Source organism: Plodia interpunctella, chromosome 17 (genome assembly GCF_027563975.2).
Source record: "Plodia interpunctella isolate USDA-ARS_2022_Savannah chromosome 17, ilPloInte3.2, whole genome shotgun sequence".
Taxonomy (NCBI): Eukaryota; Metazoa; Arthropoda; class Insecta; order Lepidoptera; family Pyralidae; genus Plodia; species Plodia interpunctella.
Genome location: NC_071310.1, coordinates 8,034,436 through 8,059,970, shown reverse-complemented (window position 1 = coordinate 8,059,970; position 25,535 = coordinate 8,034,436). Strand labels below are relative to the sequence as shown.

Here is a 25,535-nt window from a genome sequence, read left to right as displayed (position 1 = left end):
TGAAGTGAATGGAACGAAATAGTCAACCGTCTCGTTTTATGTAATTTCGCATCAAAGTAGTTTCAGTTTTGAATAATTATCATGATTTCATAATTCCTATTATTAAATTATAAGGCTTTGATTTATAACAAAAATTTTATATACTAAGTGGAAGAAAATGAAGAAATATAAAGAGTACTATGACTGAGTATAATGACTGGATATTTCACGAGATTTTACATGATCCATGAATGTAAACGAAATGTTAATTTCGGAAAAGGAAATGGGGAAAACGCGCATTTATTTTAAATATTTTTTCCAACAATACACATGGGAAGAAAATAATAGAAATATACTAAAATAAAATGTATGTACCTATGTATGTATAATTTCAATGTGAGTGAGTCTGGTGGAGGATATTTTTTTTCTATTTAATACAATAAATAATAATTTTCTACCCCGCTAATGGAAGAGAAAAACATCTACCACTCCCAATCATACCTACCTCACAGATAGAAAATCAGAATAAAATCATTTATTCAGAAATTGATTGATATAAGGGCATTGAATATGAATAAATGAATATATTAGGACAAATCACACAGATTGGGCTAAGTAAGTTCGAGACTTGTGTTATGGGATACTAACTCAACGATACTATATTTTATAACAAATACCTATATAGATAAACATCTAAGACCCGGATTAATCAGAAAAACATTATTTTCCCGGGGATCGAACTCGGGACCTCTTGGTTCAGTGACAAGAACTTTACCACTGTGCCTCCGAGGTCGTCATTCTTTAATGTAATGTTCTTATCTGTGACTTATTATAATAGATATCTTTATATTTTAATGATTCTATTACCTATATGTTTATGTTAACATTAACATCATATTGTTTATACATATAAACAATATGATCAGTTCTATTCTATATTATCTACATTTCCTCGCATGTCCGTTGGCTTCGATTTTTTTTTACTTAACTATAATTCTTTAATGTAATCTGATATACGAAATGTACGGACGGGTTGTACAAGCAGTGATTAGTAGACCAGGGGACAAGACATAAAAACTTAAGGAAACTGGAAACCTATGCACTTGGCATAGGTTTAGTAGAAGTTAGGAGAAAGTATATTGGGTTAAAAAAATATTTTATTTTAAAAAGCTCTCTCTGTCATCTGAGCGTGTTCCGTCAGCAGTTAAACGGCGGAGCCCAGGGTCCGCTTATAAAAAAGCTATTATAATTACAGGTAAGTATGATAAAAGTAGATATAAAATATTTATTAACTTTTTTTTTTAATATTGTGAATTTTTCTTATACATTACCTTCCTACATTTTCCTTCAAGGAATTTTGCTTCACGGTCCGGGGACTTTTTGAAAATAATATTATGATTGATGTAGGATTTTGATAGTCATTTTATTGTTAATCCCAAGGTTAAAATTATTGATTATAATCCCAGTCCCAGTAATAATATGGTTGTATATCGCTTGCAATTCAAACACATCTTGTGGTTACATGATAACCTATAACCAACAGATGATATGAGAACAGCACAGGGGAATAACATTATCCTGGATTCAATACTGTACAAAATAAAGTCCCTGTGGCAAAATTTATTGTATAAATACTGGACTGGGGAAGACGAAGGCATCAGTTCAACAAGTTCACTCCAAGCTTTGAGACTACAAATCGTTGAAGACCCAGAAAAAATCATAATGAAGGTAGTTTGTGCATTATTTTGCTTGGTGGTAGCAGCAGCAGCCCAAGAGTTTATCCAAACTGAAGAAATCGACAGCTATCCATACTGGTATCACAACCCAGAACACCTGAGGTATCGCCGGCAGCTATCTGCGGACCCTGAGACTGGCGACGTCACCTACAGGCATAAGGTTGCCGACAACGGGCATCTCTTTGGCACTCTTGGCTCCAGAGGAGACGCAGCGTTTGGTAAAGCCGGCTACAAACAGAACATATTTGATGACAATCGCGGCAAGCTAGATGCGACGGGTTACGGAACCCACGTGATCAGCCCTTATGGATCTTCCAACCACCTCGGTGGTCGTGTGGACTACACCGGCGATCGTACGAAAGCCTCCGTTGATGTTAGCCATCAGATGCACGGCATGACGTCTCTGGAGGCCGCGGCTGGAGCAAGATGGCCGATCGGCAAGAATGGAGATTTCAGCTTGCAAGGGACTTACAACAGAATGGGCCCCTTCCAGGATTATGGAGCAAGAGCAGGTCTGAACTACCGTTTCTAAGCATTTTCGGTGCAGTATTATGTATTAACAAAAAGTTATTGAATAATTATTCATAGTTATAGATATATACCTATATATACATACATACTTAAACTTGTTAAACACGGCGTGACAAATTATATTTTAAGTTTAAATAAATTCTCAGTTTCGGAATATATTTCTTTGATCTTTTTTCACAAAACATTTAAATAACTATAGGGTCTCTGATATTGGAAGGAATCGAAAGTTGTATCTAATTTGGAGATAATTAAATGTCCTTTAAATAATGCAGCCCGGTGAGCTAGAACAAGATATAAATAAAAACTAACAAACCGATAGTTCCATGCCCCTGGTCTACACATTCCCTACCACCACCGCCATCCATGGTTGTCATGTACACAGGCCCACAGAAACTGTAAACAAAACACCGATCGATATTACCCTCGACTACTGTTAAAAGCTTTGTAGCCATCCTATGAGCAACATCTGCACAAAAAAAAATAAAATTTCGCGCGTGTTTTTGACAGTAAATTTGGTGGGAAATGCGTGTTTTATGTGTTGTTCAGAAACGCGAATGAATAATTCGATTGTGTTGCGAGACTGTTCGAAGTTCAAACTGTGGAATAACGTGGCGTCCTGTATGGAGAAATGGTTCGGTGATAAACGCTTATGGTTATTCGGTAACAACCTGCCGCTGCTACCGAGACGGTATGTATAATGATGGGTCAGTCCAATTAATGCAACCAAATCAGTAAAAATCTATGCTACAGGTAGGTATGCAGTCTCAAGCGTTTGCAGAGCGCAACCAGCATACATCCACGACCAAGTATAGTAGCACCAACTCTCTAATCTGAAGGATAAATACGACATTGTATTGCACCCTTCACCATATCCTTATGAAATCACCATATCCAAAATTAATTGCACAAAATTACAAAATTTTTATACAAAAGGTCTCTCTACCAGTCAATCATTGGACCAAACATAAAGTTTTGAGTTCCATAAAAGGGTATGTATGAAACTGAAATTGTTAACAGTGTCTTTAAAATTACGTTGAGGTTCTAGTGAACCTTAGGATAGTGAACCTCAACGTAATTTATTAATGCGAAAGTTAGTGAGGATGTATGAGTGTACATTACATGTATATATTTCTTACTCCTTCATGAAAAATCTACTGGACCGATTGTTATGAAATTTGGTAGGGTAAGGTACGGCTAGTATTTCATAAACTTCCAAAGTGGTCACTGTGCCTCCCCTAACCCCTATAACTCAAAATAAGAGAGTGAAATATCTAAAGTAAAATAAAGGTAGTATAGTAACAAAACTTAATTAAGACTCAACAAAAAAAGGAAGTTTTTGCAGATAAAAATTGTATTTAGATATCTTTAATCGATGCTGCTAGTACGGAACCCACTATGGGCTAGTCTTTTCGTACTTGGCCATACATTTATAACTATGCACAGTACGCAGTTTTGTCTAAAAGGCTTTTCCGAGTAAATATTTGCGGAATCAACTTTCCTTGTGCCGGCTACATACTATATCCGAACTCGGACAGATGCCGACACGAATGCATGAACATTGCGTAGATTGTATGTTTGCTAAATCCATCAATGTTTGTAAAACCAGCAATGTGGCATACATTGCTAGTTTTTTCGCCAAATAATCCGCCAAGTTGGGTGAACTGGTAAGCGATAGTGTGAAGTCGGCAACGGAAACGCGTGCAAATCCGATCGTAAAATACGTTCATTGAAGTTGCCAAACAGTTCAAATCGTAAAAGTATTCATGGAATTATTGAATGTTTATTTGGGATCAATCCATATTTTTACAATATAAAAAACAACACAAAACATAAATTCAAAATGTATAACGAATGTAGTTTCTTTTTTACTGCCTTCTTCGAGTTTGCTAACAAATAACCAATGTATTGAACAGATCTAGATTATTTTTATTAGACTATATTTGTCCAGGGATACCCCTAAAAGAGGGAAATATGGATCGATTAAGTTTATATGAAAATACGTCTTTTCAAAAGTGAGTAAGACACACAGACTTATACTTGAAATAATTTAACTCTTATTTTATATCTAAGTTTTATTATGTTGGATATAATAATGTTGGATATAATAAATTCGTTCTATGATTATATCCTATTTCTACGAGATTTCTTGAAAAAAAGTAAAATATCTTAATCTCTTTATGATCTTCTGTCTTCTTCCTGTCAGCTTCAGTAGACTTTTGTAAGCTGACAACGTAGTGAATGCTGCTGGTTATGTAATAAGCAAATATTTTTTGTGATATTTTCCCGCCTTCTTTCCTAATAAATTACCTTTACCTATGTCTGAGAGTTGACCCTCAACATTTGGCGACTTTTCCATGTTGTCAAAATTTATTGTAAATCAAAATGAAATGCGATATCAATAAGGCTATTATATCGCCGGAGATCGTCACTAAAAGGTATCATTTATCATACTTTATTAATTACTAGATGTTACCTAGTTTTTGAAGACTTTTGGTCTTGTAGACATTGGCTTCCAGACTAGGAAACTATTGAGTGATTCATAATTCCATTATGTTATTAAGCATATAGGTCTATGTGGAATTACAGTCAATTTTAGTATTTGAACGGTGATTTACGTTTATGTACCGGATATTTTTGTTGTGTTGAAACGTATACTCACACCATGACAATCTATACAGATAATAAAACTGTGGGCTATGTTTTTTCGCGCAAAACGTAATGCTAGCTCCACACTGTCGCCGAACTCAGACAAATGCCGACGCAAATGCGTGAACATTCCTTAGTTAGTATGAGTGATTTTATCTACCGTAATGAAAAAACAGCAATGTATACCGAATCCGACAAAGTTTGACAAACTGTTCGACGACAGTGTGCGCAGCCGGCAAAGAAACGAAGGAGTTCGATGCGATTTTCTCAGTTGTATAGCGGATAGTTTTAAATATACCTACTTACCTAGCTGTAATCCATAACAAAACTAGTTGAATGTTAGTTATTGAGGAACTTTCAGGTTGGAATGCCTACACTTATTCGTAAATTGCCGTCAATTTTCAAAAGCAATCAACTGGAATTTCTATGGTTTGGCGCAGTTAACGTGACCTTTCGAAAGGTCATGGAGATAAATGTAAGAAGCCTGTTACATTGGCTGATAAAACAGACAAAATTGTTTAGGTTACTTTTAGAGTACCTAGCTCTAAATTGCTGATGATCGACCCAGACTTTCAGACTAGTTGAAGGTTAAACTAAATAGATAACTTCTTCATTATGGTTATTTGTCAGCTACAAACTATTTTTTATTCAACTAAGTATAACCACTATCTAACCCTGGCATTCATTCTAATATTCTTTCGATTTTCTTTGCAATATTTCGCAATAAAAACTAATCATTTCCCCGCGATTTCAAACTATGTTGGTGTAAAACACTTTAAAAGTACGTTATTCATCGAGATTTTATGTTAATTAATAAGCATTGAGTTAATGTAAGTACCTAGTAATACAGGTTTTGTTTTTGTTCAATCAATGAATGCCCCAGATTGCGGAATGTTATTGTATTGTGAGCGGGGTCAGTCAGGTCACTGCGAACCGAGTTTGGTTTGTCGATAGTCCAATACATTTTTTGAATTGAAGTGTTTGAAACTAACTAGGTAAGACCATGATAAATTATGCGCCAAAAACTTTCTCTTGAATCACGGCAAGTATCTATTAAAAACCCGAAACCCGTATCAAAATCCGTTGTGTAGCATACATAGGGAGATAGTCGATCGTGGGTACAAGATCTAAGCATACATAGGGATCAGTGTTGCCGGTTGTTTTTCAAATAAATACTGAATAGCTCGCAAAAAAGTTTCGATCTTTCATTTATTATTTAACTTATAATACAAGGTAGTAGGTACAATTGCAATAGAGCGCGCTTGTTGCCTCAGGAATCTCATTATCTATACTTTACTCCCAAATCAGCATGGAAGACAAAATACGATTATCACATCTTATTATTAATACCTAATACTATTAGTCATAAAAAAAAGATAAGCATGCTTTGAGCTAAAGTGTGTTTTGTCACTGTGCACTTTACAATATTTAACATTGACAGAACGAGACAAAACATACTTTAGCTTAAGGTATGCTTTAACTTTTTAATGAACAACAGAGTAAGTAACTATGTTCTTTTTATTCATAGCTAGCTAAATTGAGATGATTACTTATTTAAGTAGACTAGATTTTCGGCAACGTTTTCATACTCGTATACGAATGAAACTTGTCACTTTGACGCGTTCACTGGTAGTTTTTAATTCAGCTTAGAATGCTGCGCTACAATGCAGCTTGGATTTACATTACATTGGTCGTATAGGGGATGTAGATAAGTAATGGACGGTGAACAATGTCGAGAAGAAAATAGTTATGTAAATTAGTAACTGACAGTCAACCTCTGTGTACCCCATATCCACAGTTCATATCTCACACTTCGCATCGTGTTTTTCGGGGCGTGACCGAAAAAGGATTTTATCATTAGGTAATTATTCAGCTTATTTAGGTCCCCATCCCAGTGCCCACTACTGGGAAATTAAAGCATGGACAAGAAAAAGAGCTTTAATGAGATGATATAAGTCCATTTCAATTATGTACCTATCTAAGTTTTCTATGAGCTGGGTGAGTGTTAAGGTGAAGGGGAATAAACAGTCGATGTACCTACTTATGTAATTACTCGGTTATCTTTCACTTAATTTTTACATAAAGTAAAAAAAAAACGATGCAAACTTTATTAAACTAATTGTTCGTCGCGATTGTCGCGAACTTAGACCACGCGGGCGAACACAACACATTTTTACAAAATTATGAATATATTTCAAAAACAACTTAACAGATTTTGATGCCTCACGAACTTAAAAAATCTATTGATAGATGCTACATACCTTTATTTTATCAAAATCATACCAACGGTTCGAAAGTTATCGCGTTACAAACACACATACAAAAAATGTATTGCCCCAAGTTGACTTGTAGACCTTTCCATTTGTGGAAACCGCATTAAAATCATGATGGCAGAGGAATTTTGTTTTATAACGTGCCTAATTAAATTAAATAGGATAAGTAAAGGATATTTACTGCAGGTCCCGTGCGAGCAGTCGCGCGATGGAGCGCTATGAGAAGCTGGCTAAGCTGGGCGAAGGCTCATACGGGCTCGTGTACAAGTGCCGCAACAGGGACTCGGGGGAGATCGTCGCTGTCAAGAAGTTTGTGGAGAACGAGGACGACCCGCTCATCAGGAAGATCGCGCTTAGGGAGATACGCATGCTGAAGGTAAACCACACAAGTTACACAACTACATTTATCAAATAAGATGTTGCTTGGTTCTGCGGCAGAGGGGACCAAAAAGCGCTGGCTTGATGACAAGGTTGATAAGCGTGGCAATGGTCAGAGATAGCTAAGGATGCAGAAGACCGTGTTAAATGGAGAATAAGTATATATAGATAGCGGTTTTTGGGCTTTAAATACTGTAATACTTTGTGGCTGCGGATGCAAGAGAGAAAGCGTTCAAATGAGATGATGATGGTAATATATTTAGCGAAAGTGGAGAGAGGAATCCTGAAGATAGACACAGTTATACAGTTAAAGAACAGCTCGTACGAGCTCGTGCAGGAGATAGATGAATATATTTATAGAAGTAGAGCCCCAGGGCGTAGTTAGTGAAGATATAAGTAAATTATACGTTGGGAAATACACTACACATACCTATAAAGCCTTGTGTGAGTGTGTCTGTGTAGGTGCCGGAATAGATGTTTTTCAATTTAATTGTTTTTTGTATTCTTACAACATTATGGCAAGTAGTACAGTCAAGAGCTCATCAACCTACCCAAAATCATTGCAAACTCGCCGCTATTACGCCATAGAGGTTCATGCGGGATAACTTGATGTGCTGTTGACTGTACTGTATAGATGAATTATTGCAAGCGAAAGCGATCGATTTAATTATTTCCTGCTACCAGCTATTCTTATTCTAATAATAGCAATATTACGACTACTTGGAACTGTATTAATTCATATCGAGAATTCACATTATTAATTCTTCTTTAGTTCCTATAAAAGTCTCCCTTTTAATTAAATTACCAAAATTACCAAGAGACTACCTTGTTATATAATTTACCTATTTAAATTAAATAGGTATCAATAAACACACTAATAACACTCTAACTTTTCTTCTTAGCGTGTCGACTTTGCGAATCATATTAGAACTACTTATCTATTTGCGGAAATTCCTCGTGTAACAAAAGAATCTATTCCGATTTTATAAAAAGGCAATTCATTTTTTGTTTTTTTTTTATTTATTTCTTTGTCTTTGACAGAACTTGAAGCACCCAAACCTGGTAAATCTGATCGAGGTGTTCCGTCGCAAGCGCAAGCTCCATCTGGTGTTCGAGTACTGTGACCACACTGTGCTGCACGAGATGGAGAAATATCCTTCGGTGAGTGTTTACTGTCCACACATTCTTGTTTTGGGCGGGCCTACAATCTGATTCGCAAATGCAAGGCTAAGATTTTACTGTACTGTGACCACACTGTACTGTGATACACTGTACTGTGAACCGAAATAAATTAACCTTTGAATGTTTGAAAAATATTTTACAGCGTAACAGGCAATCAGGTCTTCGGTTATTTTGACAAGAAGGGCGTTAAAAATAAATTACAAAATAACTTTTTATTTTAGTCTCATACATTATTTATTAACGATGAATATTCATATTTCAAGTTTTCTCCATTTGTTTTTGCTTGACTATTTACCACGAAAAATACGTAGGTACAGCAACCGGTAATTTTCTGTTTGAAACCTCATAGACGGGCAGGGTCACGGTCAAAATGCCACGCGAAACGTTACCTATTGTAAGATTCGAACACGCGACTTGGATTACTTTACTTTGCAAACGAGGGGAGAAAGTACACCAAACAAAATTCATATTAGTACCCATATAAAACAAAGTTGCTTCCCGCTGTCTGTCTGTCCTTGTATCATTAAAACTGCGCAACGGATTTTGATGCGAGAATGATTCCTGAGATGGTCCATGTTCCTGAGGAAGGTTTAGGTGCATACGACGGGCTAGGTGAGTTTGTATGTTTGAGGCGGGTAATCAAACTACTGAACCGATTTCAAAAATTCTTTCACCATTAGCAAGGTACATTGTCCAAGATTGTTATAGGCTACATTTTATCTCAAAATTCCGACGGGAGCGAAGCCCCGGGCAAAATCTAGTATACATGTAATACGCGTAATCGATAGTGTACCTACACTATTGCTTACGCGAGAGTTTGGCGACTATATCAACGAAGAAAAATGACTAAGTATGATAATGGACACATGATAAGCACTTATAGGTAGCCAAAATCAAAATCAAAATCAAATCATTTATTCAGAAATGAGGCCTTCACAGGCACTTTTTCACGTCATAATCTAAATTAAATGATGTTTACCAAAGCTACAAACTACTAGCATTTCGGAACGACCACTGCTGAGAAGAAATGCCGAAAGAAACTCATTCAAACAGTGTTGGTCCCTATTATGCCAGAAGGGCTTACCATTTTTTAAATATAAATTTATGTATAATGTTTTATCAGTAATATAACATGTAAGTACATAATAAAGTACATGGTCAAAAGGTATACTGAAACATATTATGATTGTGATCAAGTGCTGATGAAAGGAAAATATATATACTTATATATATATATGTATAATTAACCAAACAAAAAAAAAACTTTTAATAAAAGATCGAGCTGACCAGTTCCCCCGGCAGCACCCGTTCACGAGTTGACGCGTGAGTCAGCCATCGCGAAGCTCAACCACAATAGAGGGAACCTCCCGACCCGATCCACGACGCCGCTACCGGTTTGACCATTTGAATGTGCATGACATACTCGATCTCCATAATCTAACATAATAGATACCTATGTTACTTTCAGACACTTGAAGATCACAAATCACGTATATGTTTTACAAGTAAATGTCAAAATATATGTAATAAACATGTCAAGAAAATATATAAATAATAATAAAAAAATTAAAATCAAGTGTGAGAGGTGGAAGTTTTAGGAAGGGTCCAAGGTTGTTTATCATTTAAATAGTCCTAATCGTGTAATAAGCATTAGCCATTAAAGCATTTTTAATATATGATTTAAATTTTGGCATTGGCAAGTTAATAGCCTCTACAGGGAGTTTATTAAACAATTTAACACTTTGACCCACGAAAGACCGCCTAACCTTTTTAAGTCGAAATCTGTTCATACAAAGTTTATGCCTATTACGAGTGACTACACTGTTAACATCGCTCAATGTTTTATACAGGTGTAAGTTAGATTTAACAAAAATAAGTACGTCGAAGATGTACTGAGATGCAACAGTCATAATATTTATCGATTTGAATAATTCTCGCAAGGAATCCCGTGGCTTAAGCCCATAAATAAAACGAATTGCTCGTTTCTGTAAAACAAAAATTTTTCCTATGTCAGCTGCATTACCCCATAACAATAATCCGTAGGACATTATGCTATGAAAGTAGCTGTAATACACGAGCCTAGCTGTTTCGATGTTTGTACACTGTCTGATCCTTCTCACTGCAAAAGCTGCCGAACTAAGTTATAGCCAATATTTTTTCAAGTAATTATTATACTTAGATTGAATTTCCAAGTTGGATCTAAGTTTAAACTTAACTAAGTTTATTAATTATAAAAGAGTAAATTAGAATAAAGACTAAAAAATAATAGTTTCTTTTTTAGTCTTTATTCTAATTTACTCTTTTATAATTAATAAACTTAGTTAAGGTTAAACTTTTTAAGTTTAAAATACTAATAAATACTAATTAGAAAAAAAGATTATAAAAATGCTAACTTGAAAATTTACAATTGTAGTTAGGAGGAGAATGATTCGTAAAAATTAAAGGTTCTGTACTGGCATTTGGTGTCAATGTTGTCTCTAGGAATGTTATGTTGTTGTAGCTGTCAGGGAGGTACCTACTTAATGTCACTTATTCGCCTCGTAAGACTTCCAATCCACAGTAGGACAGGGAATGGTCCGATTCTAGGGCGGAAACCACACATTTGTAACCTAACTAGTTGCAAATCTCTGTGCTTGGTGCAATTACAGATGTTGTAATTGGTTGTAATTATGCATAGTTACTGAGTGTTGCGACGCGACGCGCTTAGAATGCGGTTATGACAGCTTCATCAATCTAATCAATTTTGACACATTTTATTAATTTTATAATATAATTTTTATTGCGTTATTGTGACATGATATCTGCGTGTTTCCAATCTTTAATAATAGGAAACGCACACGTTTAATTTTACGACATTTTTATCATTAGATCCGCCTGCCGTTCTATTTTTTTTTTTTTGCAAATACCCGGTTCATATTGAACTATCAAACTGTAAACTGTGTGCCTAGTCTAGTGCTAAGAGTACTGATGTATAATATGAATGGCGATAAACATTTTAAATTTGTATCAAATTACAACTTTCCTGACAATATTTTCCGGTTTGCTTAATTTACCTTGATTTATTAATTTTCTATACCTATTCCTTTCTCGGACACTAAGCGAGAGACACGAAAGAACTTTAATTGGTATTACGGGTACGTTTGGCGACGTCAAGTGTTTGTATACACATTTTGAGGATTTTTGACAGACATACATAAATACTTAGCTCTAATAGCCTATACCTATTAAAAACAATGTTGTGATTGTCGTATAAATGTTCAACACTGTTTTTCCAAATGAGTTTCTGAGAAATAGCATGAAAGGTTACTAAGATGCTAAATATATACATACATTTAGTCAACACATGAATACCTATCTAACTTCTTAGTTGTTTTTACAATCTACTCTTAGACTAGTGAGGAAGCAACATCTGTACTATCTGAATGTACAAAATTTGAATATCAGTTTTTTAAAATATATGGAGAATAATCATTATCTTTCAAGACCCATTTAATTTAAATTTTCAAGCACGTGCTTTCTCAAAATGTGAGCGTATCGTTGATCAATTTAAAATACTCCAAAACAACTAGCGTTGAACGGCTATTAGCCAATGCACAGCCAATGTCAAGGGGGTATTTCGATGCGTGTTACCATTGTGAGTTGCCACATTGGTAGGTATTGGCCAATAGGACATTACCACTTTACTAGCACGTGGGTGCTGCCTTGAGATGCAATCGCTCATCACTGCAATATGTATTTATCTATATATCTGTTCTAAATTTTACTATATGATTTGTCGTCATAGTTTTTTTTCTATGCATTATTCCTTTATAACGGCTCTGCTCGAACGTCGGCGCCAAGACATTCAGAAAACCTTGATAGGAACATTTTCACGTGAAATTTTATTAACATTATTCTTAGAGGCACAGAACAGAGGAGGGTGGCATACACGAATAGAGGCCTATGCTCAACAGTGGACAGAAAAGGGCTGAAAAATGACAATGTTGAAGATTGTTCTGATGGATCAAGTGGTGACAGAATTGAAACACCGACCATCCGTCTGGTGCTTGTGCTGGCATTAACCTTAGGTTAAAGAAAATGTTCTTTCGGTGTTCACGATTGCAATAATTCCAGGGCTGTCCAGAGCACCTCTCGAAGCAGATCATCTGGCAGACCCTGCAAGGCGTAGCGTACTGTCACCGGCACAACTGCATCCATCGTGATGTCAAACCTGAGAACATCCTGCTCACCGGAGAAGGTGTCGTGAAGCTGTGTGACTTCGGCTTCGCTAGGATGATCAGTGCGTATATCCTCATTATTTTACACTGGCTGAAGGCATTGGCCGCGGCTCCGCACGCGTAAATTTCCTACGGGTGCAGTTATTTATTTACTAGCTGATGTTTGCGACTTCGTTCGCGTGGCCGAACAATTTTTGGTAAGGAGTCAAAACTATTAGAGAAATTTTATTATACAGACAAATGTAACGATACCTATACATACAGAAGATGTTAATCAGACTGAAAAAGTATACTTTCTCTAGTTTAGTTGGAACTATTATGACTCTTCTTCAGGTGTTCCAGATCTCCGATTTTTATATCTCAACAGAAACTGCTCATCAGGCGGAATAACTTTTGTTAAGGTGACTTTTCTATATTTCCTACAGTTTAGCTGTTCTTTATAGGTTCTGCTAGAGCTGTTCCAGTTTCCAAAAAAAATTATACCCTATATGTTGACCAGGCTTTATAGCTATACAACAAAAAGTTTCATTCAAATCCGTCAGACTTTTTTTAAAATTCTTATTCTATTAAGTACTGATTCTCTATCAATGTCAATTTTTTTATTGAAATGTCTTCAATGTACAGAAACACTTTTTTTTACTGTTTTATTATATGTATTGATTGATTGATGATGATGATTGATTGATTTAGCTAAATACATATTCAAATTCATTTATTTCGTGAACATAGGTAGTGCAGTAGATGGTATACAAGAGCGGCTTTCTCTATATTCCGCCATAAAGCAACAACTGTTATGTGGTGGTTCAGTAGTTAAGGCTGCTTCTGATAGAAATATAGTCCCGGTTCGAATCCTACTCGTGCCACATGAGTTTGTATACCGATCCTCATGTATGGTAGTCATCGACCAGCACTTGCTTCCGGTGAAGAAAAATATCGTGAAGAAAAAAAAATTGTACCTAATTTATGAGTAAGATTCTGTTATGTCCATTGAATTTAATAGCATAGAATAATATGATAATATGTAGATTAACCATGACATTTAAGATAATCACGTTACCTCGCCTTGACACAGGTTAGGGAGCGTTCTTGCATGCATTGTAATTTGAGATTTGCAATGCATTTACATAATCGCTACGACCTAGCTTATGGCACTCGATAGTCGAAAGAACACAAATTAAGTATACAATTTTATGTAAAATGTGCGGTGTAATAATCCAAAAACGGTATTGGTTCCAACACCTCTAATATTTTTGAAAGACCTATCCAGCAATCCTATCCTATCCTAATAATATGTTTAAAAAAAGTATTTTACCACTTTTTCGGCGTGATTAGGTACTGTGTACCGTGTATACCCATACCATATTAAAGAATTCTAGTAATAATTGATTTTGAGCTAGACTGGGGACGGACGGACAGACGGACATGGCGAAACTAGGGTTCCTGGTCGGTAATACAGAACCCTAAAAAAGTATCTAGTGTGTCCTGTCTGCATGAACGCGATAAACTCAGAAATTACCGAACGGATTGTTTACACCAATAGATAGTATGATTCCTGTGGAAGCTTTACGTGTATAGGTACTAAATTTGATTGGTTTTACCCGACCCGAAGTCGGGAAGCTGCTAGTATTTATCTAACCGAGAATATTCGTCTGTTTGTATTGTATTGTAAGTGGGTATTGGTGTGGCCGCGCTGTCATTACAATCAGTAAATTTTCTTGAGGAAGGAATCATTTCCGAAATCATAAAATTGTTACATTTACCTTTATTTTTAAAGTCAGATAGTAAAACTAATTCTTGTCTTTATTAAATTGTGAACTTTAATGAATTTAATGACCATGAGTGATGAGAACCAAGTAGGTACCAAGACATGAAATTTCCATAGGTACTTAGTTAATTGCTTTTCGACATAAAAACTGAACAATAAAAATACAAGATTAACAATGCCATTTAATTACCCACGTGCAATAATAGTTATAATTGATCGTTCGCATGCGGTGTTACTTTACTAAAATTATCTAGATTACGCTATTATACCGCTCGCGCCTTCCTTCGCGTGTATAAGAAAACAGATCCCTATTTATATAGCAATTAATGATTTTTTTGTGAAGTAGGTACCTATATACATAATTCATGTTGTGTTATCGTGTTGAACTGAAACTTAATTTTTTTTAATACCAATTAATAGACACATAATGAAAAAAGGAAGGAAAAGATTTTTACTGTTCTACAAATCCAAACATCCCGATTCTTATTCCTAACTTCTTGTTTACCCAACGGACTATTAGTGATAGTTTGTCTCGAATGGCTGCCAGCTACATAGTTGAACTAGGAAGTGACTGAAACATCCCTGACAGAACCTTGACTTGAGACATCCTTTTTGCATAATTTGTTGTGTGATCCTCTGACACATTGGCATCCTGATCTTTACGCAGAAAATAATGGATATAGCGTCGCGACTTTATGCCTTACTGGGTAGACAAAGCCTTGAGTCTCGGGACTCAAAGGTTAATTTAACTAAGAGTTAACCTTTGAGTTAACAACTATATGTACATATAGTTGTAGGGCCTGCCTACAACTTCACATGTGCACATCTGATTCTTGTGCAGCAATATTGCTGCACGCTTGTATGGAATTGTAATGCATGCGTGAAAAAAATCCATATAATTTTGGTGTTTTCTATTGTCTATATTTATGGAAATGAGAGTCTGAATATAGTGACAAGTTGCCAGCTCATAGCGCATATTTACATATGATTTAATTTTAACTTAACTTGAATAAAATCTGACACCAGTTGCGAAAAGAAAATGAAAAACAAAACGCTGCGGTGACCACTCCCCATCAGGTGGGGTGGGCCACGCTTGTTTACTTGCTTGATAGTATTAAAAAAAAACAGTTTCCTCGGCATTCCCTTATAAATACAACCATCCTCATCCTGTGTCCCCACATCCTAAACCTGGTCCTCTCCTGTCTCCCCAGGTGGCAGCTGCTCCTCAGAATACTCTGTGCACACCATGATACCTTTCGGCGTCGACGTCAGGAGGAGAACTAGTAACTATCTAGTCTTATATATCATGTAGCATAGAAATAAATATATCCTTAGCATATAAGTAAGTATATAGATAATTTAAAGAAAAATAGATATGATAATTTTTAAAGAGCATTTTACATTTAAGTATGCTATAAAATATATAATGTTTTACATTATTCTTATATCATTATCGATTTTTGTTACTCATTTTTAAGATGTTTTATTTTGGACCAGAATCAAAGTAATAAGCTACAAAACTTTGTCAGAGTTAACCTATAAAACGTATTAATTATATGGCGTGGTTTTCAAAGCGTTTCGATCTATGTGACCGCGCTTTTATTTCATTACAATCCGTCAATTTTCTTGAAGAAGAAATCAATTACAAAATCAACCATTCATAAAATTTACATTACCACAGTACAGATTACTTATTTTAAAGACAGATAGTAAAACTCTTTGTTAAAATTTTGAAAATTGTAATGACAGCGCGGTCGCAGCTGTTGAAATGCTCTGAGAACCACCAAAACAATCAATTTTCTTTAGTCACAAACGGTGTTTGGCGGTTTTCTTAGCGGTCTAACAGGATTTCATAGTTGCAATCAGTATCTAAGTTTGTATTTATCTTACAATACATACATAACTAAGCCATTAAACAAACCAAGTACCTAGGTACTATATGTTTAAAAATATAATATTCCACCATTTGTACGTGGATTGCTCGCTCCTACATTGAGGTCGATCGTCGATAAGCGTTAACCTGGAACCTGTTATCGGACTCCCAATCTACAAAGCTTTAAATTATTCACAGCTTTCGAGCTGTTTCGGTATTTTATTGTTATCTGGCCAGGTCAAGCTATTACTTACTATTATGTTATTTGTTAGTATAATAATGGACGTTTTTGGATAAGCTGTTAATTTTTTTCATACTTAATTTAATAACGAAACGAATTTAATGTCACTTTAATTGATTGACTCTTTCCCTTAATTCCCGCGCGCTCCGATCGGACTGTGATCCTACTGTAGTTGATTGTCTTTATTTTCTCCAGGGTTAATACTTGATTTGCCTTTTCGTAAATTGTCGCTGAACAAAGGGAAAAAGGAAAACTGACAACGGCTAAATTTACTATAATAGTTAGGAGGGTTAAAATGCCCTAATATTTTTAATATAACAGGGTTACCAATTTATTAATGTTTGTCTAACCAAAGTGTATTGGGGACGCATCAATCGTTGATTTTATGACTATCGCGTTTTGTTATTTGTTTGTGTTTTTCGTTTCCGGTAACCCAGTCTTTCATTATGTTTCCATAATTGAGGGTTCTCGAACCCTATTTGCTTTTCACCTCGAGTAGCGGACATGTTCTTTTCTTTGGTTTGGTATATTTGTGTGAATGCTCTTTAGCTGTATATTTAAGATAAATTATAATCAACGCAATTGGACCGAAAATAGTGAGGTCAACCAAACAAATGCCGCCAATACTTACAATGTCAAAAAGCTAACTTCAGATCACGTAATCTATCGTCATCTAAAACTATTTGTACTTATGTCGTTGTAAAACATATACGTGATTTGTGATCTTCAAGTGTCTGAAAGTAACATAGGTATCTATTATGTTAGATTATGGAGATCGAGTATGTCATGCACACTCGAATGGTCAAACCGGTGGCGGCGTCGTGGATCGTGTTGGGAGGTTCCCTCTATTGCGGTTGAGCTTCGCAATGGCTGACTCACGCGTCAACTCGTGAACGGGTGCTGCCGGGGGAATTGGTCAGCTTGATCTTTTTTTTTTGTTTGGTTAATTGTATATATAAATAAATACATAAATTATATACATAAATTTATATTTTAAAAATGGTAAGCCCTTCTGGCATAAGAATGACCAACACTGTTTGAATGAGTTTCTTTCGGCATTTCTTCTCAGCAGTGGTCGTTCCGAAATGCTAGTAGTTTGTAGCTTTGGTAAATATCATTTAATTTAGAATATGACGTGAAAAAGTGCCTGTGAAGGCCTAATTTCTGAATAAATGATTTGATTTGATTTGCTATACAGTTCTCCGAACTTTGGTGGATTCAGCATACATTGCTCGTTTTTCTTTGGGGCAAATAAAAGCTCTCATACAAACTAGATAATGTTGGTGCATCATTTGTGTCGGCATCTAGTGTGTTGCTGGTATAGGCCCTAACTTTAACTGTATATCTTAAAATATCGTCTGTGTATGGTCTCTATATTTATTGACAGTTGTTATATTTTATCTAACAAATGTCTATTATACAGAATTGGTCATAAAATCATACAAACTGCCGGCCGTGGCCCTATTCCCTATCTCGCTAGTGTCAAAACCGTTTCGCAACCAGTCTAGAGACTGGTTTAGCGAGTTGCCTTATATACACGTGCATTTATTGTAGCTATACTGTTATAACTAGCTGCGCCTCGGGGCTTCGCTCCCGTGGGAACGTGTAACAAATTTCAAAACATTCGGTCCAGTAGATTTTGCGTGAAAAAGTAACAAACATTCACATTACCTAATAATATTAGTTTGATTAAAATAGAATATTATAATTTATTCACAAAACACAAGCACAAACACAAAAAGAGAATATATCCTATAAAAACTGCTAAATCTAAATACCGAAGGACTAGTGACGGTTAGTCTTTCTCATGTCACGTGACGCGGAGCAGGTCGTTGCTCCGGCGCGTGAGCCGGCTGGTTCTGTTCTGATCAACATTGCGTAACCTGACCTTGACCTTCATGCAAACAAACTACTGTTAGACCGTATACAACTTTGTGGTTCAACGGTCTGACTAGTTTCATAAAAACAAATGATGCCTTAGTGTTAGAATCAGTTTATAGTACCAGAGTTCCACCAGTGATGGATCTTAACGTGGACTTGTACTACTTTTAGTTATGACGTTTGACGTTTTTCAAGAAGTGCCCTGGGGGCTTACCATCATCTCTTAATGCGATCCAGTTCAGGACCTAAACTAATCTGCATCGCTAATTCGTACCATCAAGTTGACATAACGATCCATTATAGGTCCACAATACACCAAAACAATACGCCGTTTCGATTATTGATAGTTCATAGTTTTGCCACCGAAACTCCATCGTGGTACGGTTTTTATATTCCGAAGTTTGTGTTTAGTGTTATGATTATGATCGACAAATTTGTTAGTTTAGATTATATTGCATTTATTGTAATGAAATATTTTATTTTGTGTTTTGTATTTACTTTAGTCATGTAAAGTAGTAACACAAAGATAATAATATACATTTTAATTTTAAGTAACAAAAAATACATATTGTTTGCTTAAAATGGTAAGAATTTGATATCGGAACGCAACTCTTGAAACGAGATAAAATATATAGAGATCGTATAGCCTTATCTCTTTCTTATATTTGGCTGCTGTCACTGGGGTTTACGATTCAGAGACAATTTTTACTTTTTTTATGAATTTCATTCACTCCTTACGATTCAAATGCGTAACGTGATTCAGTAACATGCCCTACAATTGAATCGTTTTGTAATAGTTGATAGTAGGCCCCCTGGACTCTGGAAAACTCTGAAAAAGTAGGAATGACGAATGTATTTTTATGACGCTAAAACATAGAAAAAGTGTTGATGGTTCAGTGGCTAAAGATAATGTTGAAAGTGCTCAGGTTCAACTCCTACTCGAGCGACAAAGTAGTTCTCATGTTGACACAACATACATTTAACATAGGTATTATCTGGCTGCGAACACGGCGATTTCAAAGTCGTTGTAACGTCAACTACCTTACCTTACATTAAAATCTAAGGTCGCCCGAATCCCGTTAATATACCAATATAATGTTCTTCTAAATTTTATGATAATTTAAAAAAAATACAAGCCTGCATATGTAAGAGCAAGATAGAGAATATCTTCTTACCTAAAGGTTAGCCTGAATAGCGCTCAAACTAAACAGACATACCTAATACCAATTTTTGTAGCAGGGAGCCCAAACTGAGCCCATATATAAATGCTACAAATATCTGGCTATTATTCGCCCGATATTTTAAATACTACCTTTAAAAAAAAAACAAAATACCGGTTTTTAATATTATTAATATGATGTAATTGATTGAGAGTCTAGATATTCGTAATTCTATTAATAAAATAACAGTTAACAATTTGCGGGCATGGTCGCCATTGGGAAACCAAGTGATTCTGCCGAGATTCAACACAATCTCGCCAGCCATCTCACATCTGCTGTTGTTGCAACTAAGTTTTGCGTCATCTCTAGGACTAAGTAGACCCATGTATCTATCTGGTAATGTGTATTGCACGTACCTATATTGTTCAAGAGATACTTATACGAACGGCTAAAAATGTTCCTAATAATAATTAATAAGTATATCTTAATTTTAATTATATTGTGCACCTACTAACATAGTACCTATAAAAACTACTAAAAAAATGAGTCCTTTGTATCATTCATTCATCTTATGAATATTCGCAACATTCTTCTTCAAGAGTTAGGGGTTAGGTAATTTATTATATAAATCAGGTAACACGAAATTAATTTTGTGACCCCTCCCTCATCTTTGTCACGGCTGGGTTACATTTGGGAGACTCAGTGTGCATCATATATTTTCCAATACTTACTTATCTAGAAATTATCAAATCTTAAAAATGTCTAGATATTTCATAATCCATCATCATAAAATAATTTGGTATTGGTGTTTTCAAGTAAATTGCGTAATGGCCGCGACCTTTAATATGTTTTTGTGACAGAAGTAAGTAGATACTATGCCTGCAGTTAATTCTCGTCATGGTAATACATCGTCCATCAAGCTTTCATTCCGTAGGTACAATTTATGATTGTAAATCACGGTTTTGCGAATGTAGGTTAGCTTTCCAATCCTTTCAAACTTACGTTTGAATTGGTAAAAGTTTTTGAGCTTAAAATAGGCATGTGGGCAGATACTGTAGTTAGATACCTATGTCACAAAATTCACAAAGTTTAATATATGGGTCAATTTTGTTAGTCATAAACAATGTTTTTTTTTTATTTTTAATATTACACTAGCAAGTCGACATGAGTGAAAAAAAAAAAGAATTTACTTAGGTTGCAGCGTCAATTTTGACAGCGTTAACTTTAACGTGCGCAGAATAAGGCAAAGTAGGTACGCCATTTTGTCTAAACGACGGCACGCATCAACGTTAAAGTTGTCAGTGCAACTCACCCTTAGGACACGCTTGTGTAAAATAGTATGGTCACTAGTAAATATTATATCCATGAATGGGAAGTTACCGAGGCATGTGGTCCTTAGAATAGGACCACTCCGTATTCTCCCGAGGTGGTATAATGTAAGAGGCGACGAAGGGAAGCATTGCCAATTACATTTCTAAACAGCAAGCATTCCCAAAAGGGTTAAATCACATCTAAACCTTCAAAATTTCAAGATTATGTTCTTTTTTACGCTGACCCTAGGCTGAATACAACCGGAAACACGTGACGATGAGAGAAAGAAAAGAGAAGTTGCCTTTCTGTCAACTGTGCTAGTAACTAAACAATTGTGCTAGTAAAATACAAATTTGTCTGCGTGTAACTAACAGATATCTTTCCGCTATACATGTCCAGGCCCCGGTGAGAGCTACACAGACTACGTGGCGACGAGGTGGTACCGCGCTCCTGAACTGCTTGTGGGAGACACCATGTACAGCACGCCGGTTGACGTCTGGGCTATCGGTACGTGTTTGGATATCTTTGGAGACGGTCAGAGGTACACGAACTACAATGCGTACGAACGCGTAATGTGTGCCTTTGTTTAGTGATTTTGACTTTTATTCGTTTTGTTCCCACCAGTGTGAAAAATGTGTACGTTCTCACGCAAAGTTATATCGATTAAGCCTTACGCCCAATAATTAATTATGTACTTATGCTGACTTATTTTTTACGTTGACGTATTTTTGAAAGCCTATAAAATAAAATATTTGTGTTATCATTTGTAAATTTATAATCGCGTCAACGTACAGTTTTATGGAGCAATGAAATTAATTATTGTATTTGCTATAATAAAAATTCAGGAGGTAGTTGATAATTCACCCGTTTGCCTTGAGACTTGGTTGCTCTGTTCAATGTGATAGGATTGTCATACTCTAAGTAAAATAATTGTTCCGTTGCGTCGACATGGCGCGTGGCCGCTTTTTTGTGTTTCGTTGTTTTGACGTGCGTCGTCGTACGTCGTAACTTTACCTACATACAATTTCGGCGTCTCCGGTTAAGTAGAAAATGTCACCGCAGCGAGCAATTGCAAGCAAGTTTATATCGAAATATAAAATATCTGCAATAAAAAATATCGTCGACGGAAATCAAAACAACGGAGGACGATGGAGCAATGGAGCCTGGCTCATAGTCATCATCATAGGGTGCCATCTTCAAATTGAAGCTCATCGTCATATTCGTTCTAATTCCAGGCTGCGTGTTTGCGGAGTTGCTGTCGAGCGAGGCGCTGTGGCCGGGCAAGAGTGACCTGGACCAACTGTACCTCATCAGGAAGACCCTGGGCGACCTGCTGCCGCGGCACATGACAATATTCTCACAGAACACATTCTTTCAGGTACCTAGGTTATTCAATTATCAGAGAAACTGGGTTAGGCCGATTACTTCTTTCTTCTATTTTCACTTCCACCGACTTTTCTCTTATATGCAATAATGTTTCAGGGCATGGCGCTACCTGAACCGACGTCACTTGAGCCTTTAGAGAAGAAAATACCACAGAGATATAGTAGTAACGACTTGGTTTTAGATTTTTTAAAGGTACTTTTTATTAATTTTTTGATTGAAGAGACATTAATACCACAACTGCCTTCACTTATACCAATCAATTAAAACAGGATAGCTATTTGGCATAAGCTAAGTCCCATTACGATGGCTGGTTACGAGCACACGAGCTATGATACTGTTGTTGGCTATCTATGAGCCTACGAGCTCCAATAAATTGGCTATGAGCTACGTGGTGTGCTATACGAGCTACGGGCCTAGGATAGTGTGCTACCAACTAACAATTTTAATTTATTATTGAAGAAATTAAATCATTACAAATTACCAGCAATTAGAACATTTTCAGGTGAAATTTTCTCTTGTCACAGTATAATAAAGCGTACTAAGTAGTTATTGTGAAGGTCATTTTCAGGTGAAATTGTATAATTACTTCCAGAAATGTCTAGATAAGGATCCGATGATGCGGTGGTCGTGCGAGCAGCTGCTGCGGCACCCCATCTTCGAGAATTTCCTCTTCACGGTGCCTCACTCCGATCACGACGAATTCGAGAAAGTCAGAAGAGCTCAGGTGAGATTACTCTTAAAAATATCTGTAGATGAAATCGAGGGACATTCAAACTGATGAGATTTAAGGACTTATTTAGTCTGTTACCAAATTACAATGAAATTTCATGAGGCTTTACAAAAAGTTTTGTTCATCGATAGAAGGCCTCGGGCCGCATGCGGTTGCCGACAGCTCTGCCATCTATTTGATACTGTCGTGACGCCGCATCTATTGATTAACTTTTTTAAAGAAATGATATTTGTGGTACCTATAAAACGCGGAAAATTTCAACTTAGATTGCAATTGAAGTTATAATAAGTCCTTTACAGTTTCTGTGCAATGACAAAGTTCAATCTAACTAAATTAATTAATTCGACTTAGTTCTGGCTGGTCACGCTAGTTGAATTGTTTATATTCTAATATTATGTACGTAGGTAGGTTTGCGTTTCATCTTCCCTTTCCATTTTTTATCTGACCACCTTCCATTACCCTCTCTAATCCGCCGTCCTCCCAATCCAGCAAGAACTCAGAGACCGTAACATAGAACCCGACGCAGGCACAGGGGACATCAGTTCCACAGAAGTTACCAAGAAGACAAATAATTAATCGAAGATTTGAAAGGTTACTTATTGTTGATGAAAATACGGGTCACTCACAACTGACAGGCCGTGACGCGGCCGAGTGGTATTCGTCCTACAACTACTACTATTAGACTGAAACTATAGTAGACTCTTTAATCGATAAATCTTTCGTTTATATTTATATTTCGTCATATGTATTTTCATCATCAATGTATATTTCTCATATCGTATTTCTCATGTCAGTTCATTCCTTTACTGTTGGTTTGTATCCATAGCTCTGGAATTTCTCATTAAGCAAAACATTTATTTCTTGTATTTATTACTACAGACACTCGAGGGTTAGAACTATTGTATAGCAAAAAGTAGTTATAGAAGACCAAAAATTAAACAAAGAAAGATCACTTACTCTTTTATATTACCTACTGTTGATTTGTATGGTGCTAGTTTCTCTCTGTATATAGATGAAATGACACGTTTATTCCTTCTAATTATTGCTACACAATTTTGTAGGTATGCCTAGAAAATAATGCATACTCATTTATAATTTACAATACATGGAATAGCCATGATATATAGGTACTTAAGGTGTAAGTTAATACCTAATCAAAACAATTTAGAATATTCTAAAAGGGTCAATGTTTTGCAGTTTTATTCGTGCCGCCAGTAACAGTTATTATTTAGTCGTAGGTACATTGAGTGCGTGTTCTAGTACATTTGTTTGTTCTAGACTAGGGTCTAGACCTAGAAAGTAAATTAGTTACTTTAATTAATAACTACATTTACTGAGACGCGCTTAAAGGAAGAGGTATATCGATTACCAAACATAAACAATTCATGGTTTCTCACTTTAATTTAGAAAAAAACGGTGCTTCTGCTACAGGAAATTATATTATCTGTGCTCCTGCAAAAATCTGAATGCTGCACGTCGACATCTAAAGTCCTGTGTTGCAGGTGCAATCATCGCCGCTGCTGCCGCAGCTGATCGTGGACCGCCACCAGCCCAAGGGCAAGAAGTCTGAGCTGGACGCGCGCTCTCACCTGCCCACCATTTGACTACCGCGCTACAGGAACTGATCTCATCGAATGCACTACCTACTCGACTGCTGCCTTCTTTTTTCATCTCCCCGCCAGCTCATTACAGCGCAGCGGACCAACGACTGCGGTGCGGAAGAACCCATTCAAAAACGGCTCTTGGTCGATTCGCACCGGTGCACAAGCGAGCGCTTGTGGTGCGAAACGACTAAAGACCCGGATCGTGGGTCGCCACCAGCCCAAGGGCAAGAAGTCTGAGCTGGACGCGCGCTCTCACCTACCCACCATTTGACTACCGTGCCACTGGAACTGACCTCATCGAATACATTGACAACTCGACTGCTGCCTTTTATTTACATTTGCCCCAGTGCGGAGTGCCATTGCATTTGCCAGTGCGGAGATAAGAAAGACAAATGAACAACGCGGAAGCTGAATAATTTGTTACCACCGAACTGATTGTGATTCTATTTACACTTTATCTAGTCGGCTGAGGCTACCTCTTCACACCACCGCCATATAACAATAACTCCAACAGAAAAAAATAAATTGATTGAATCTAAAATAGGGGGTATTTTTTTTGATTGAATCTAAAATAGGTAAATCGTGCACTTTACTTCTAGTATTTACATACACTAATACTTCATTTCAGCTTTGTTCATCTGA

At 36.3% G+C, this 25,535-nt stretch overlaps 2 protein-coding genes across 9 annotated transcripts; both read left to right on the top strand.

Annotated features, from left to right (window-relative positions):
- Positions 1-1,603: 1,603 nt before the first annotated feature.
- On the top strand, positions 1,604-2,414 carry LOC128677142 (gloverin-like). The gene has a single exon (XM_053757780.2). The coding sequence runs from the start codon at positions 1,702-1,704 to the stop codon at positions 2,245-2,247; it is 546 nt and encodes a 181-aa protein (XP_053613755.1). The 5' UTR covers positions 1,604-1,701; the 3' UTR covers positions 2,248-2,414.
- A 296-nt stretch (positions 2,415-2,710) lies between these two features.
- LOC128677140 (cyclin-dependent kinase-like 4) lies at positions 2,711-25,211 on the top strand. Of its 8 annotated transcripts, none has more exons than XR_008405506.2 (11): positions 2,711-2,934; positions 7,352-7,541; positions 8,585-8,704; positions 12,839-13,004; positions 15,919-15,992; positions 21,569-21,680; positions 22,409-22,551; positions 22,656-22,751; positions 23,152-23,283; positions 23,779-23,943; positions 24,792-25,211. XR_008405506.2 is itself a non-coding variant. In XM_053757775.2 (11 exons), exons 1-10 carry the CDS (start codon positions 2,780-2,782, stop codon positions 23,863-23,865), a joined length of 1,275 nt encoding a protein of 424 aa, XP_053613750.1. In that variant the 5' UTR covers positions 2,711-2,779; the 3' UTR covers positions 23,866-23,880; positions 24,792-25,211. The 8 variants fall into 8 exon arrangements, 7 of the variants coding, with proteins under 7 accessions (XP_053613750.1, XP_053613749.1, XP_053613748.1 ...); XM_053757775.2 differs by having other exon boundaries at positions 23,779-23,880; XM_053757774.2 differs by lacking the exon at positions 23,779-23,943 and having other exon boundaries at positions 15,919-15,990; positions 21,573-21,680.
- Positions 25,212-25,535: the final 324 nt, after the last annotated feature.